This window comes from Oncorhynchus gorbuscha, linkage group LG12 (genome assembly GCF_021184085.1).
Source record: "Oncorhynchus gorbuscha isolate QuinsamMale2020 ecotype Even-year linkage group LG12, OgorEven_v1.0, whole genome shotgun sequence".
NCBI lineage: Eukaryota > Metazoa > Chordata > Actinopteri > Salmoniformes > Salmonidae > Oncorhynchus > Oncorhynchus gorbuscha.
Window position 1 is genome coordinate 62,977,031 of NC_060184.1, and position 15,169 is coordinate 62,992,199.

At 42.5% G+C, this 15,169-nt stretch overlaps 1 protein-coding gene across 2 annotated transcripts in view; it reads left to right on the forward strand.

Annotated features, from left to right (window-relative positions):
- The window catches only part of fbxo15 (F-box protein 15), a 31,128-nt gene extending 16,242 nt beyond the window's left edge, over nucleotides 1–14,886 (forward strand). The window contains exons 6-13 of one of the 2 annotated variants that reach the window (XM_046292562.1): nucleotides 1,990–2,190; nucleotides 2,371–2,500; nucleotides 2,787–2,869; nucleotides 3,975–4,120; nucleotides 4,559–4,683; nucleotides 4,858–5,016; nucleotides 5,143–5,274; nucleotides 14,841–14,886. In XM_046292562.1, the coding sequence (XP_046148518.1) occupies nucleotides 1,990–2,190; nucleotides 2,371–2,500; nucleotides 2,787–2,869; nucleotides 3,975–4,120; nucleotides 4,559–4,683; nucleotides 4,858–5,016; nucleotides 5,143–5,253 (955 nt within the window). In that variant the 3' untranslated portion in view covers nucleotides 5,254–5,274; nucleotides 14,841–14,886. Of the gene's footprint in view, nucleotides 1–1,989; nucleotides 2,191–2,370; nucleotides 2,501–2,786; nucleotides 2,870–3,974; nucleotides 4,121–4,558; nucleotides 4,684–4,857; nucleotides 5,017–5,142; nucleotides 5,527–14,840 lie in introns of those variants that run through there. The other variant, XM_046292561.1, reaches the window with a different exon arrangement.
- Nucleotides 14,887–15,169: the final 283 nt, after the last annotated feature.

The following is a 15,169-nucleotide window of genomic DNA, read 5'->3' on the forward strand; positions in this document are numbered from 1 at the left end:
AATTGTTCCTGCAACATTATTTAGTTGAAATATAATTTGATCTGAGAAATTACGATAAATGATTGCATCCAGATTGGCCATAATCAATTAAATAACATCAGATTTGGACCAAACATTTTTTCTAACAATGAGTAAGACATGAAGAATCCAAAGACATGGTCAAAAGCCACCCAAGGACCCACGCCCCGCCCCACACCAATCCCACCCCAACAATGACTATATAGTATCAGTTCTCTATGTCTGACGTGTAGTATGGAGTTGCGGTTCTGAGTATTGTTTCTTCATCCTATGTAAAGTATTCTCCGTTTATTTATTCCTTATTCAGAGACATTTGTCATTGAAGTTATCACATCCTTCATCCTGATATTACCAGATTTTGACCACTAGACGGTGCTGTTTCAATTTGGGTGCAATCAATGAGCTTAATTTCTCAGATCAAATTATATTTAAACAAAATGTTGTAGGAATGCTTATCTTATCTGTTTCTAACTACAGAAACGTTTTTATAACAATCTGAGATCAATCCGCTTCCATTTGTTTTTTTCCTCTCTGTTAATGACCTCTTATTAAAGCACAGGGAGGGAGTTTCTGTCTGAAATGAGATCCGTGCTATGGGGAATACTGATAAGAACACACATGGGTGAAAGCTCATTTAGCATTTCCTCTGCTGTTTTAAGCTCTGTTTTTTTTTTTACCTCTGATTAGAAGCAACGCTGGCACTCAACTTCCGAGTTCCATGGCAGTGGCTGCGGCATATGGAGAAATAATTGTGTTTCTGTTTAAATAAATGACTTGACCCCCACCCCTCCCTACACCCCCACCTGCCCAGATTACTACCTCTGGAGACCTGTGGGTTCTTGCAATGCAGGAGGTTGCGATTTACCCAGGTAATGATAATTTCATATGACAACAGTCAGATGAACAAAACACAGAGTCAATGGAATTCTCCCAGGGCTTCCTGGCTGTTGGGGTTCTTCGTTTTATTCTGTTATTTAATTTATGTTGGATGATGGGGCTGCTGCCAGCAGACATAGTATACATCATCATGTGGGGGTATCCCTGGGCTGTGTTTGTAGAAAGAACTGGGTCAGAAATGTATCCTAATACATGCGATTTAATTTCAGCTATCTAAGTCATTTCAGTTTTAGTGGGTCATTGTCAATGCTGTGATTTCAATAGCCAAAAACACATTGGTTGGTTTCTTCCTTCAAATGCTTTATTGAACAATGAAGGTAGAATGGGAATTTATTTGGCTTACATTGTATGGGCTCAGTCATAAACAGTTTACAGAAAGATAGATATGTTTTCCATTAAGTAATACTGACATAGTCGGAACAACATATACAGAAACAAGTCATCATAATTTGACACATTTTAGAAATCATATCATTGTTGTTGTACTCGAGTCCAAGATTCGGACTTGACTCGGATTCGTGACTCGTGATTCGACCCAGACTCAACCAGTAGTGACTTTGTTGTCAGAAAGTCTCTCTCCCTTGCATTATTCAACATTATAGCTACAACAGCAAATGTCAGATGGCTACTGTATTAGCTGTTCAGAACAGTAATTTATCCAACTTTCTACGTTACAAAATGTATCTTTGACTACTAACGAAGGTCTGATGATTCGAGCATAAAGGACTCGGACTTGGACTGGAATGCTAGGGACTCGGACTCGAGATCTAGTGACTTGACACTGAATTATGCTTTGTATATTCTATTATGTACATACTGTACTTCTCATAAATTTTATTTATTTTTTCCTTCTACTTTTTATTACTTGTTATGTTTGAACTTCTCTATTTGGTATTTGATTCTTGATTGATATTGTACTGCATCATTGAGGAGGAGGGTTAGCAAGTAAGCATTTCACTGCACCATGTGCACGTGACCAATACGGCTACATACCGTATTGAAAACTACTAAAATGTATGAAAACCATGTCAGTATCACTTCATTAAATTGTTCTCCTCTTGTTCTCTGTTTCAGAGAGCAGCGTGTGGCCTGGGAGATCACAGTGTGTGACAGGTCGGTCAGTGAGGGGACTTTTGAACAGAGCCACACCTACTACAGTGACACGTCAGTGACATTGTGCTGGACCAACGGTTCATGGCCCGCCTTCCACCAACTCTCTACCATACAGCTTCACGGTGTCAAGAGAGTTCCTCTCAAATGCCCGAGCGCCATCAAGTGAGTTTGCTTTCTTTCCCTCCTCACCATTTCTTTCTTGTTCCCTCCATCTCCTACCACCCGTGCTTCTAGCCATCCAATATCAAATCTTATTTGGGAGGTTTTGGTCCTTTGAGTGAAAAGAGCTCTCGTCTTTCAACTGCCCTCTCCCCTTCCCCCTCTGTCACCTCCACCCTTCAGGCCAGGCTGGAGGTCTCTGATGGCTCAGTTGGATATTGACACCATCTCTAAGAGCAGCCAGGTGATTGGTGGAGATAGACTGGTCAAGTTGGTGCTGCTGTCGCCAGGCATCGTCATCGGCATCTGGAGGGTAGGCCAACATTCACAGTATGTGCTGATGATGAGTTGATCTGTTGCTGATAATGATGGAAGAGGAGAACGATAACGAGGGTGATAATGATGGTATTGGTCTATTCCCCAATGATGATGAGGATAATTCGGAGGGGAAGGAAGATATTGAGTAATGATGGTGTTTCTCTATTCCCTGATGATGATAATAATTATGATGATCAGGAGGAGGATGATGATTAGGAGGGGAATAATATGATCTTAATGATTGAATAATGATGACGTCTATTCCCCGTTTCTCACCACAGGGCCAGTCGTCCATAGCCTTTGTGATGGCCACCTTCCACTACCACAGGCTGTTGGAAAGGAGTCTCCTGGGCTCGTCTGTTTGGTATGCAGCCCCTGTCTTCCCCCGCCCCCACCCGGGTCCAGGCCAGCCGCAACTCTCTGTATTCACCTTTTTCCATAGCTTTATTACCCACAGCAGCTGGCTGCTTCAAAGGGTCTTTGAAGACCGATGTCCCCTAACATGACTACGGGTCAGATTCTTTGTTCCTCTATTTAACCCAGAGTTATACATTATTCATATATTATTTTTGCTGCTTATTTGTTAAAAGTACATTAGTCTGTTAGTTTCTATATAATGCTTGTGTTGTTGCAGTTCCCATTGCCAAGTGTACTCTAGGCACTCTACTCTCAAACTCTTGAGAGTCAAGAAAATAGTTAATTTCAATATTTAACATCTATAAACCAATTTGAGTTCAGCTATTGACAATGATAAACTAATGGCACACAAATCAGTCACTTCTTCTGGCCCTCAAATGTACACTTAGGGCCAATGTCAATAACATGCATGACAGTCTCTCCTGGCACAGAGTGGAGGAGAGATTGACTGCATCACTGCTTTGTAAGTAGTATTGACGTGAGGAATGTACCGAAATGTCTGTTCAGTCAGCTAACACACAGCTCAAAAACCCATACATACTCCACAAGACACGCAATCAGGGGTCGCTTCACAGTCCCCAAGTCAGAACAGAGGCAGGGAGACGCATGGTACTGTATAGAGAAAAGTAACTTGAGGCAAGAAATAAAATAAATTGGAAATAAAACATATAAAACAACAACACAAGGAACAATGTGGACTGTGAAGAGACACACGCACTCCCATGATTTTTTAAAATGTTATTTTGTTTTATATTTCTGTTGCTGTTCTTTTTTTATATTTTGTCATGTTTTGTGTGGACCCCAGGAAGAACAGCTGCTGCTTCAACAGCTAATGGGGATCCGAATAAAATAAGAAATGTCTAAGATGATGTGTGCCTACTGCACACTGCCTCTACGTTGGTTCTTTGGGTTGATGTGACAGAGCTGTAGACTTGCAGATGGTGTGCTAACTCCCTCTCCTGGTGACAGGTGGGAATGGTCTTATAGGCCTCTGTTTTACATCCATTCTCTCTCGGTCTGTGTCTCTGTCTCTCTATCACTTTTTCTCCCAGCCCCTACACCATTCCAGAGAACAGGCCTCTTTTTGATGACGTGGACCCAAACTACGGTCTCCATGGTTACACGCTACACATTAACCTCCACAACACTGTGACGGAGATCATGTCTGGCCACTTCCCTCAGCTCTTCTGCCGGAAAGGTTAATAAACCACTGTCCACAGGGCTCAGGGTTATCATAGTCTCGTGTGGCCGCCCTTCCAAATCTCGTCTCATTGATTCGTCTATTGGAAGTCTGGTGAGCTTAAGTGTTGTATTTTACATTTGAATGGAAGCGCTGGGGTTCATTTTCCATCTAGACACCGTACACTACCCCTTTGTAGCTTCTTACTGAGGAGAACTTCCCCAGGTGTTCAAACAGAAGGTGAGAAGCCTGGGCTCCTGAGGAGAATGATAGAGTTGGGTTGTTTTTAGCTTAGTGACACTGTTTAATATCAAGTCTACTGAAACTTCCTACAGTACTGTGTGCCCTCGATCAAGTTACTGAGTCAAGTCTTCATTCCTCTGCCTTGTAGTTGCTCTACACAGCTACTTGACCATAGGCTGTTGATGTCTTGATGTGGTCCTTGTGGTTTTCCAGGTCAGATCAATGAAGGTTTCATCCAGCTGAATGCCGTCATCAGGAGTAACCAGTCTCGGCAGACCCCTCTCTCTGCCAGGGTCAGCCTGCCCTGGAGGTCTGATACTCTGGAGGGGACTGTGAAGGTACAGGAAAGGAACACTGACTCACTTGTTTAGTTTACAGCAACCACCTGTCATAAGGCCTACCTAACGTTGACATAGCAATGAAATAACAGATGGCATAAACCATCAACACATATTTTTAGCTAAAGCAGCATTTGTCTGTGTTTTTCTCTCTTCTCTCCTCTCTGTGTGTAGAACTGCTGCATGATGAGCCTGACTCTGCTGGATGAGTCCCAGATACCCTTCTGGTGTGTCAGCACGCCTGTCTCCATGGTGCTGGCCAATGAGGAGCCTTTTTCCTATGACTACCAGGGCCAGCACTTCCTGATCAAGTACAAGGATGCAGAGGGAAAGGTGTGTTTTTAACTTTATTCAAATATCAGTTATTGGCAGATGCCGCCGTGACTTTTGTTTCTCTACCAAAGTGAATAATAATTATACTAATTTATGTATTATATTATTTCATATGATTGTGTGTAGGTACAGATGGACGTGGTGCTGCTGGAGGAACAGAGACAGTTCTTCCTTATTAATCTGGTTATCTACATCAGCACAGTCAAAGTCAACCAGCACTTTGGGAGAGCCTACTAAGGCGACTGTTTAGGGGATACTGTAAGTTTGTACTATATGATCTCTGCCTATTTTTTTTTAAGGTACATATCCCTATCCCTAGAGCTGTTGTGGTGACCATATTACCGCCACACCGGCGGACACGAGTCATGAAGCCAGTCAAATTCTACGTGACCGTTTAGTCACGGTAATTAGGCTTCTCCAAGCTCTGATTCTGCTGCTGGTCATTAGTAGCCTACCAAACTTGCTAACTGCCTGGTACTCAGCACTCATTGTCTCTCTAATCACTCTGACATCAATGCAAATGTATTCGAAAAACTAATCAAACACTTCATGAGAGCCCATCAGCTCATGTTACGCTACATTTCTATAGGCTATGCAATTGTGGGAGAAAACAGCTAATTAAAAGAGGAGGATCCCATCAGCTTTCTATAAGCTAGGCCTACTATATTTATTTCTCAACTTTCTTAATATTAAGAACATTGCTTAAATTGAAAATGAACCACGGGGAAAAGTGTACTCCATTCCCTATTTAAGTGCATAGATGACATGTATTTTTCCCACTGCCTGTTTCAATACCGGTGCATGATAATGATCCATTCTAAGGTAAATGTCACACACATATTATTTAGTATATGTAAAGACCAGATTAAATCAAGAATAGTCTGATGAGTGACAATATTAGCCTATCACTTGTGAATTCTAAATTATTACTTGTGAATGATGCCCCTCTATGTTTCGAATCATAGTCGCACACCTCATGTATGTCACGAATCTCGCCGAAGATGGTGCCTCTTCCTGTTCGGGCGGCTCTTGGCGGTCGTCGTCGCCGGCCTACTAGTTGCCACCGATCCCCTTTTCTGTTTCATTTAGTTTTGTCTGATTAGTTGCACCTGTTTCTTGTTTAGGTTTAGTTTTTTTAAACCCGGTAGGCCCACCGGTTTTGTGTGGGCTTGTTTTATGTTATTTGTTGTGTGTGATTTCTGGGGAAGTATTTTGTTCTCGAACTGTTTCGTCCTGTTGTTTTGGACTGGGTCTTATTGCGCCCGTGTGTGTGACGTTGACCGACACTTGTTTTGGACTGGGTCTTATTGCGCCCGTGTGTGTGGCGTTGACCGACACTGTTGTTTTGGACTGGGTCTTATTGCGCCCGTGTGTGTGGCGTTGACCGACACTGTGGTTTGGGGAATAAACATTCCACATATCAACTACCCTGCTCTCTGCGACTGACTCCTCCACCCACTACCTCTAGAAGTACATGACAGAGTAGCCTAGCCTATAGGCCTGTATGTTTTAATAAGGTTTGTATCACAACTAAAGTTAAAAACATTACATTCATAACTGCATTTGTGGTCACTTTTGATAATGGTGTTTTCCGCTTATAGACTACTACCATGTGCGCATTGCTGCACATATGTGAAGAGAGAGCCTAATAGTTTATCAACATTTTCAGCTAAAAGTGCTGATCTGTTGCGTCAGCCACATTGCATAAAAATATTTTTGGGGATGTTAGATCCCAAATTAATACAACCACTATCACATCCCACAACTGTCCCAGACTATGTTTGGAATATTTATTTCTTGCACAGAATAGAATAGGTTGATTTTTGTACTATGGAGGTGATGAATTTGGATTTCTAAACTTCAAATATTATTAATCATTAGTTATGCTAAAGACATGAGGGGTGCCATAGTCTAGGGTCTACACCAGAGGTTAGGAGGAAGGTATATTAAGGTGCAATTAAGCTTGGAATGTACTGAGTGTAGGGAAAACGATCACATTGATAAGGGGAGAGAGCCATGAATTAGCGATGAAGAGTGTCCAGGTCACGTTAAGGGGGAAGGAACAGTTTATTGCCCGTATCACTTAGTTTCCTGCCTAGCAATAAAGATACAATGTTTAGCGAGAAGGAGGAGACTCCACCCAAAGTGGGGTGTGTATACCACCACTGGTGGAACCATGTCTTTGTCGGTACAGCTGTTCGATCCTCTGGGATGAATAAACTTGGTTTGAGCTTTCATAGTGTCCGTTGAGTTCTTACTATGATAATTAGAACCTAGCAGGAGGGTAGATTCACATAGGCTAGTGCTTTTGCTGTCCGTTAGGCCTACTTATCCTGTTGGCTGACGAAAAGTAAATGTGGACAGGTCATACAATATCTTCAATATGTACCTCGGAATTGGATAAGGACACGCGCAGTTCTGTCCCTGATGTGTCTGCCTTAAGTTGTAGCCTGTGAGAAAGACCCAATCACGTGATGGAGAGCTGTATGAGTGAGAGACTCATCGGATTGCACAGCACACTCAGGGAGAAGGGCACAATGCAACACTCCAGGATGTAAAAGGCATGGATTTTTTTTTAGGGTGCATTACGGCCACAAAGGGAATGCCGCTGTGAACTTCGAGGCATTTTCAAGTGCTTGTCAAATTGTGAAGAAGTGACTATTGGAGTGTGTACAGCCTGCACAAAAAACAGCTGAGCTCATGCCTTTCAAGCAACTTTTTTTCAAATCATCATTAGTCTCATCATGAAGAATTACAATGTATTTATAAATCAAAACATGTAGCCCAATGTTTGTAGAACAACTAAAGTGACATTAATAACTCTAAATTAAGCAGATAGGAGGACCTGTTTCTTTGTTAAGCGCTCAACACAGAATAGACGCATGTGACACTCCCTCAAATCCTTTGGAGAAAATGTCCTTTCTGTTTTATTCAGCTTTGTTTAATTGTATTCTTCACAATATAAAATAATGCCACAGAATTATGAGCAAATCTTGTCTGATAAATGAACTAGTGTAGCCCACAGCCATTTGGCATAGTCATTTTAAAATGGCTTGTAGGCTATGTGTGGAAGCCAGGAGATGCTAAATGTGTTTATGTTAATTAACAGGTCAATTGCCTGAGACAGACCAGTTGTTTGCTTGACAATCCCCTGCCGACAATTTCGTGACAGCCACAGCCCTACCTATGCCCCAAAAGATCTTTAAAAATACTTCATCTGTTATGTGTTTGTGTGTTTCTTGTCATTTGTGGGAGGCACAATGTGTTTGTCATGGTGACAGCAGATAATATCATAGCCCTGTTGGAATACTTGCTGAATATTTAATGCTAAATTATATAATATTTCAATACAAGTGCCAGACTAAGTTACCCTGTTTCAGACATGGAGGGCTCTATTTGAACAAACCCAGTGTAATTTAATTATTTCATCCAAACTGCTTACAAAGACCCAGCAACAAAAAAAAGGACCAGTTGGTTTTGGTATTTTAATCTGCGTGAATGCGTCTGGTGGGGATAGACAAAAATGGCAAGGTTGCCGATGCACGCGTGGGGCCGGTTTGGTTAAGTTTTAAGGTCTGACGGTCGCTATAGGTTCAGGGGTGTGTCAAATACTTTTGTTATTTTCACAACCAGAATTAGGGCGCAGCAACTTGAATAGACAAGGTAAGTGTGTAAGCAAGTTGAAGGTGTGTCGAGGCTTGACGCTCTCACGGGCCAATCGGGACGTTCTCCATGGCTAAATATGTGGTTGCTTCAAGTTGTGTATTTACGGTATTTTATGTATTGCATTGTCATCAACTCCTGTTTGAATGTTAGTCCGTTGTTGCTTAGTTAAATAGCCTACAGAAACAAAATGTATACCTGTCCCATATGTGCAAAACATGTTGAACATGTTTTTGAACAGTAATTGAATGGCTTCCATATGGAAATATATTGATAACATAGCAAAGTGTAAAGTGCATTATGTCTGAGCCATCGACATGCCTAACGTTGTCAATAAGCAAGATTGAATTCACTATTGATAAGACTAAACGGAAATTATCAACACCGACCATACCGACCACTTATTGCAGGCATTTTACTGATATCATTCATTACAATAAGTAGCTTATACTAGAGAAATGTGAAGTTTGGAATTAAATAAGTTTGCTAATATGGGTGGTTGTTAATGGGACAATTGATGGCTAATACAATAAAGCTAGTAGTAGTAGTTGAAAGGATCATTTAATAAAACTGGTGCACAGTAATGTTATAAATGTTTCATTCTATCAATCGTTGGCGCATCAATCCAGGCAATTTATGATAAGACCTAAAAAAGACAGCAAATAATTCTAATCAAATTAGAATAAAATAAAACAACTTGTTTGAAATAGCCTATGTCTAAATAAAGTTACAGGCACCATAATTGCTTCCCGTGGGCATATAATTTTAGTCCTAAAACTACGTAGACTGTGGAGGGTTTTATGCACATCCAAACTTTTCACGTGAGCTGGAAATATGAAGAGCAAGGGGAATGCCTACTCGCTGTTACTGCTCCAAAATATACAGTGCCTTCAGAAAGTATTAACAGCATTTGACTTTTTCCACATTTTGTTGTGTTATAACCTGAATTTCAAAAATAATTTGGTCACTGGCCTACAAACAATACCCCATAATGTCAGAGTGGAATTGTGTTTTATTATTTTTTTTAAATACTCATTCATTACAAATGAAAAACTGATGGCTTGAGTCAATTAGTATTCAACCCATTTGTTATGGCAAGCCTAAATAAGTTCAGGAGTAAACATGTGCTTAACAAGACATAATAAGTCACATACACATGGTTAGCAGATGTTAATGCGAGTGTAGCGAAATGCTTGTGCTTCTAGTTCCGACAATGCAGTAATAACCAACAATTCCAAAACTACTGTCTTATACACAGTGTAAGGGGATAAAGAATATGTACATAAAGATATATGAATAAGTGATGGTACAGAGCAGCATAGGCAAGATACTGTAGATGGTATTGAGTACAGTATATACATATGAGATGAGTATGTAAACAAAGTGGCATAGTTAAAGTGGCTAGTGATACATGTATTACGTAAGGATGCAGTAGATGATATAGAGTACAGTATATACGTATGCATATGAGATGGTCCTTCTGTAGCTCAGTTGGTAGAGCATGGCGCTTGTAACGCCAGGGTAGTGGGTTCGATTCCCGGGACCACCCATACGTAGAATGTATGCACACATGACTGTAAGTCGCTTTGGATAAAAGCGTCTGCTAAATGGCATATATTATTATTATATTATTATTATTATATATTATGAATAATGTAGGGTATGTAACATTATATTAGGTAGCATTGTTTAAAGTGGCTAGTGATATATTTTACATCATTTCCCATCAATTCCCATTATTAAAGTGGCTGGAGTAGAGTCAGTGTCAGTGTGTTGGCAGCAGCCACTCAATGTTAGTGGTGGCTGTTTAACAGTCTGATGGCCTTGAGATAGAAGCTGTTTTTTAGTCTCTCGGTCCCAGCTTTGATGCACCTGTACTGACCTCGCCTTCTGGATGATAGCGGGGTGAACAGGCAGTGGCTCGGGTGGTTGTTGTCCTTGATGATCTTTATGGCCTTCCTGTAACATCGGGTGGTGTAGGTGTCCTGGAGAGCGGGTAGTTTGCCCCCGGTGATGCGTTGTGCACACCTCACTACCCACTGGAGATCCTTACGGTTGTGGGCGGAGCAGTTGCCGTACCAGGCGGTGATACAGCCCGCCAGGATGCTCTCGATTGTGCATCTGTAGAAGTTTTCTGAATGCTTTTTTGTGACAAGCCGAATTTCTTCAGCCACCTGAGGTTGAAGAGGCGCTGCTGCGTCTTCTTCACGATGCTGTCTGTGTGAGTGGACCAATTCAGTTTGTCTGTGATGTGTATGCCGAGGAACTTAAAACTTACTACCCTCTCCACTACTGTTCCATCGATGTGGATAGGGGGGTGTTCCCTCTGCTGTTTCCTGAAGTCCACAATCATCTCCTTAGTTTTGTTGAGTGTGAGGTTATTTCCTGACACCACACTCCGAGGGCCCTCACCTCCTCCCTGTAGGCCGTCTCGTCGTTGTTGGTAATCAAGCCTACCACTGTTGTGTCTGGTTTTGATGATTGAGTTGGAGGCGTGCGTGGCCACGCAGGGGTGGGTGAACAGGGAGTACAGGAGAGGGCTCAGAACGCACCCTTGTGGGGCCCCAGTGTTGAGGATCAGCGGGGTGGAGATGTTGTTGCCTACCCTCACCACCTGGGCGCGGCCCGTCAGGAAGTCCAGTACCCAGTTGCACAGGGCGGGGTCGGACCCAGGGCAGGGCGGACCCACAGGGCAGGGCGGACCCAGTGTCTCAAGCTTGATGACGAGTTTGGAGGGTACTATGGCGTTGAATGCCGAGCTGTAGTCGATGAACAGCATTCTCACATAGGTATTCCTCTTGTCCAGATGGGTTAGGGCAGTGTGCAGTGTGGTTGAGAATGCATCGTCTGTGGACCTATTTGGGCGGTAAGCAAATTGGAGTGGGTCTAGGGTGTCAGGTAGGGTGGAGGTGATATGGTCCTTGACTAGTCTCTCAAAGCACTTCATGATGACGGAAGTGAGTGCTACGGGGCGGTAGTCGTTTAGCTCAGTTACCTTAGCTTTCTTGGGAACAGGAACAATGGTGGCCCTCTTGAAGCATGTGGGAACAGCAGACTGGTATAGGGATTGATTGAATATGTCCGTAAACACACCTGCCAGCTGGTCTGCGCATGCTCTGAGGGCGCGGCTGGGGGTGCCGTCTGGGCCTGCAGCCTTGCGAGGGTTAACACGTTTAAATGTCTTACTCACCTCGGCTGCAGTGAAGGAGAGTCTGCATGTTTTTGTTGCAGGCCGTGTCAGTGGCACTGTATTGTCCTCAAAGCGGGCAAAAAAGTTATTTTGTTTGCCTGGGAGCAAGACATCCTGGTCCGTGACTGGGCTGGTTTTCTTCTTGTAGTCCGTGATTGTCTGTAGACCCTGCCACATACCTCTTGTGTCTGAGCTGTTGAATTGAGATTCTACTGTTAGGGAATGTTTTAACCGTTGCTATGGGAACGACATCTTCAACGCACGTTCTAATGAACTCGCACACCGAATCAGCGTATTCGTCAATGTTGTTATCTGACGCAATACGAAACATATCCCAGTCCACGTGATGGAAGCAGTCTTGGAGTGTGGAGTCAGCTTGGTCGGACCAGCATTGGACAGACCTCAGCGTGGGAGCTTCTTGTTTTAGTTTCTGTCTGTAGGCATTGATCAACAAAATGGAGTCGTGGTCAGCTTTTCCGAAAGGAGGGCGGGGCAGGGCCTTATATGCGTCGCGGAAGTTAGAGTAACAATGATCCAAGGTTTTTCCACCCCTGGTTGCGCAATCGATATGCTGATAAAATTTAGGGAGTATTGTTTTCAGATCAGCCTTGTTAAAATCCCCAGCTACAATGAATGCAGCCTCCGAATAAGTGGATTCGTTTGCAAAGAGTCAAATAAAGTTTGTTCAGAGCCATCGATGTGTCTGCTTGGGGGGGAATATATACGGCTGTGATTATAATCGAAGAGAATTCTCTTGGTAGATAATGCGGTCGACATTTGATTGTGAGGAATTCTAAATCAGGTGAACAGAAGGATTTGAGTTCCTGTATGTTTCTTTCATCACACCATGTCTCGTTAGCCATAAGGCATACGCCCCTGCCCCTCTTCTTCCCAGAAAGATGTTTGTTTCTGTCGGCGCGATGCGTGGAGAAACCCGCTGGCTGCACCGCCTCCGATAGCGTCTCTCCAGTGAGCCATGTTTCCGTGAAGCAAAGAACGTTAGTCTCTGATGTCCCTCTGGAATGCTACCCTTGCTCGGATTTCATCAAGCTTGTTGTCAAGAGACTGGACATTGGCGAGGAGAATGCTAGAGAGTGGTGCATGATGTGCCCGTCTCCGGAGTCTGACCAGAAGACCACCTCGTTTCCCTCTTTTACGGAGTCGTTTTTTTGGGTCGCCGCATGGGATCCATTCCGTTGTCCTGGTTGAAAGGCAGAACACAGGATCCGCTCCCCTCACAGCTCCGCGAAAATCATATTCTTGGTCGTACTGATGGTGAGTTGACGCTGATCTTATATTCAGTGGAGAGAACGGAGGAGGAGAGAGAACTTGGGAAGGTTGAACACCAGTAGTTCTTCTCGACTGTATGTAATGAAACCTAAGATGACCTGGGGTACTAATGTAAGAAATAACACATTAAAAAACAAAAAACTGCATAGTTTCCTAGGAACGCGTAGCGAGGCGGCCATCTCTGTCGGCGCCGGAAGAAAAATGGACTCACTATGTGCGCAATAATAGTGTACCCCACACATGCAATTATCTGAGGTCCCTCAGTCGAGCACTGAATTTCAAATCCAGATTTAACCACAAAGACCAGGGTGGTTTTCCAATGCCTCGCAAAGAAGGGCACCTATTGGTAGATGGGTAAAAATATTTAAACTGACATTGAATGTTCTGTTGAGCATGGTGAAGTTATTGATTACACTTTGGATGGTGTATCAATACACCCAGTCACTACAATTATAGAGGCATCCTTCCCAACTCGTTTGAAAAAGAGGAAGGAAATCCCTCAGGGATTTCACCATGAGGCCAATGGTGACTTTAAAAGAGTTACAGTTTAATGAATGTGATAGAAGAAAACAGAGGATGGATCAATAACATGGTAGTTGCTCCACAATACTAACGTAATTGACAGAGCGAAAAGAAGAAAGCTGGTACAGAATTTCAAATATTCCAAAACATGCATCCTGTTTGCAACAAGGCACTAAAGTAATACTGCCAAAAAATGTGACCAAGGAATTCACTTTTTGTCCTGAATAAAAGTGTTATGTTCGGGTCAAATCCAATACAACACATTACTGAGTACCCCTCTCCATATTTTCAAGCTTCGTGGTGGCTGCATCATGTTATGGGTATGCTTGCAGTCGTTAAGGCCTGGGGAGTTTTTCAGGACAAAACACTGTGCGATGAATTCACCTTTCAGCAGGACACTAACCTAAAATACAAGGCCAAATTTACACTGGAGTTGCTTACCAAGAGGACATTGAATGTTCCTGAGTGGCCGAGTTACAGTTTTGACTCAAATCTACTTGAAAATCTATGGCAAGACCTGAAAATGTTTGTCTAGCAATGATCAACAACCAATTTGACAGAGCTTGAACAATGTTGAAAATAATAATGGGTAAATGTTGCACAATCCAGGTGTGGAAAGCTCTTAGAGACTTACCCAGAAAGACTTAGCTGTAATCACTGCCAAATGTGCTTCTACAACGTATTGACTCAAGGGTGATACTTATGTAAATTAATATTTTCTGTGTTTTTTTTCAATACATTTGAAAAAATGTCTAAAACATGTTTTCACTTTGTCATCATGGTGTTTTGTGTGTAGGTGGGTCAAAAAATGTTTTTATCGATTTAATTCAGGTGGTAACACAACAAAATGTTCAATACATCAATGGCTATGAATACTTTCTTAAGGCACTGCAAATGCCATTATCGTGTAAGTAGTTTAGAGGCCTCTCTTTTAAAAATGGTACAGTAAAAATATTTCTAGTCCATAACATAGACGATGAGTAGTTGTTCTCTATTAATCCATTGAGTTTGCTGACATGGATTGTGTATGTGTGCCATTCAGAAGGTGAATGGGCAAGACAAAAGATTTAAGTGCCTTTGAATGGGGTATGGTGGTAGGGGCCGAGCGCACCGGTTTGAGAGAGTCAAGAGCTGCTGTTTATTTTTTCACACTCAACAGTTTCCCGTGTGTATCAAGAATGGTCTGCAACCCAAAGGACATCCAGCCAACTTGACATAATTGCGGGAAGCATTGGAGTCAACATGGCCCAGCATCCCTGTGGAACGCTTGACACCTTGTAGAGTTCATGCCCCGACGAATTGAGGCTGTTCTGAGGGTATAAGGGGGTTGCAACTCAATATTAGGAAGGTGTTCTTAATATTTTGTAAACTCAGTGTATATACAGTGCATTCGGGGAAGTGCACCAGTCCCTACTGCAGCAAAGCACCCTGGGGATGTGATGAAAGAAATAAAAGCTGAAATAAATTATTCTCCCTTCTATTATTCTG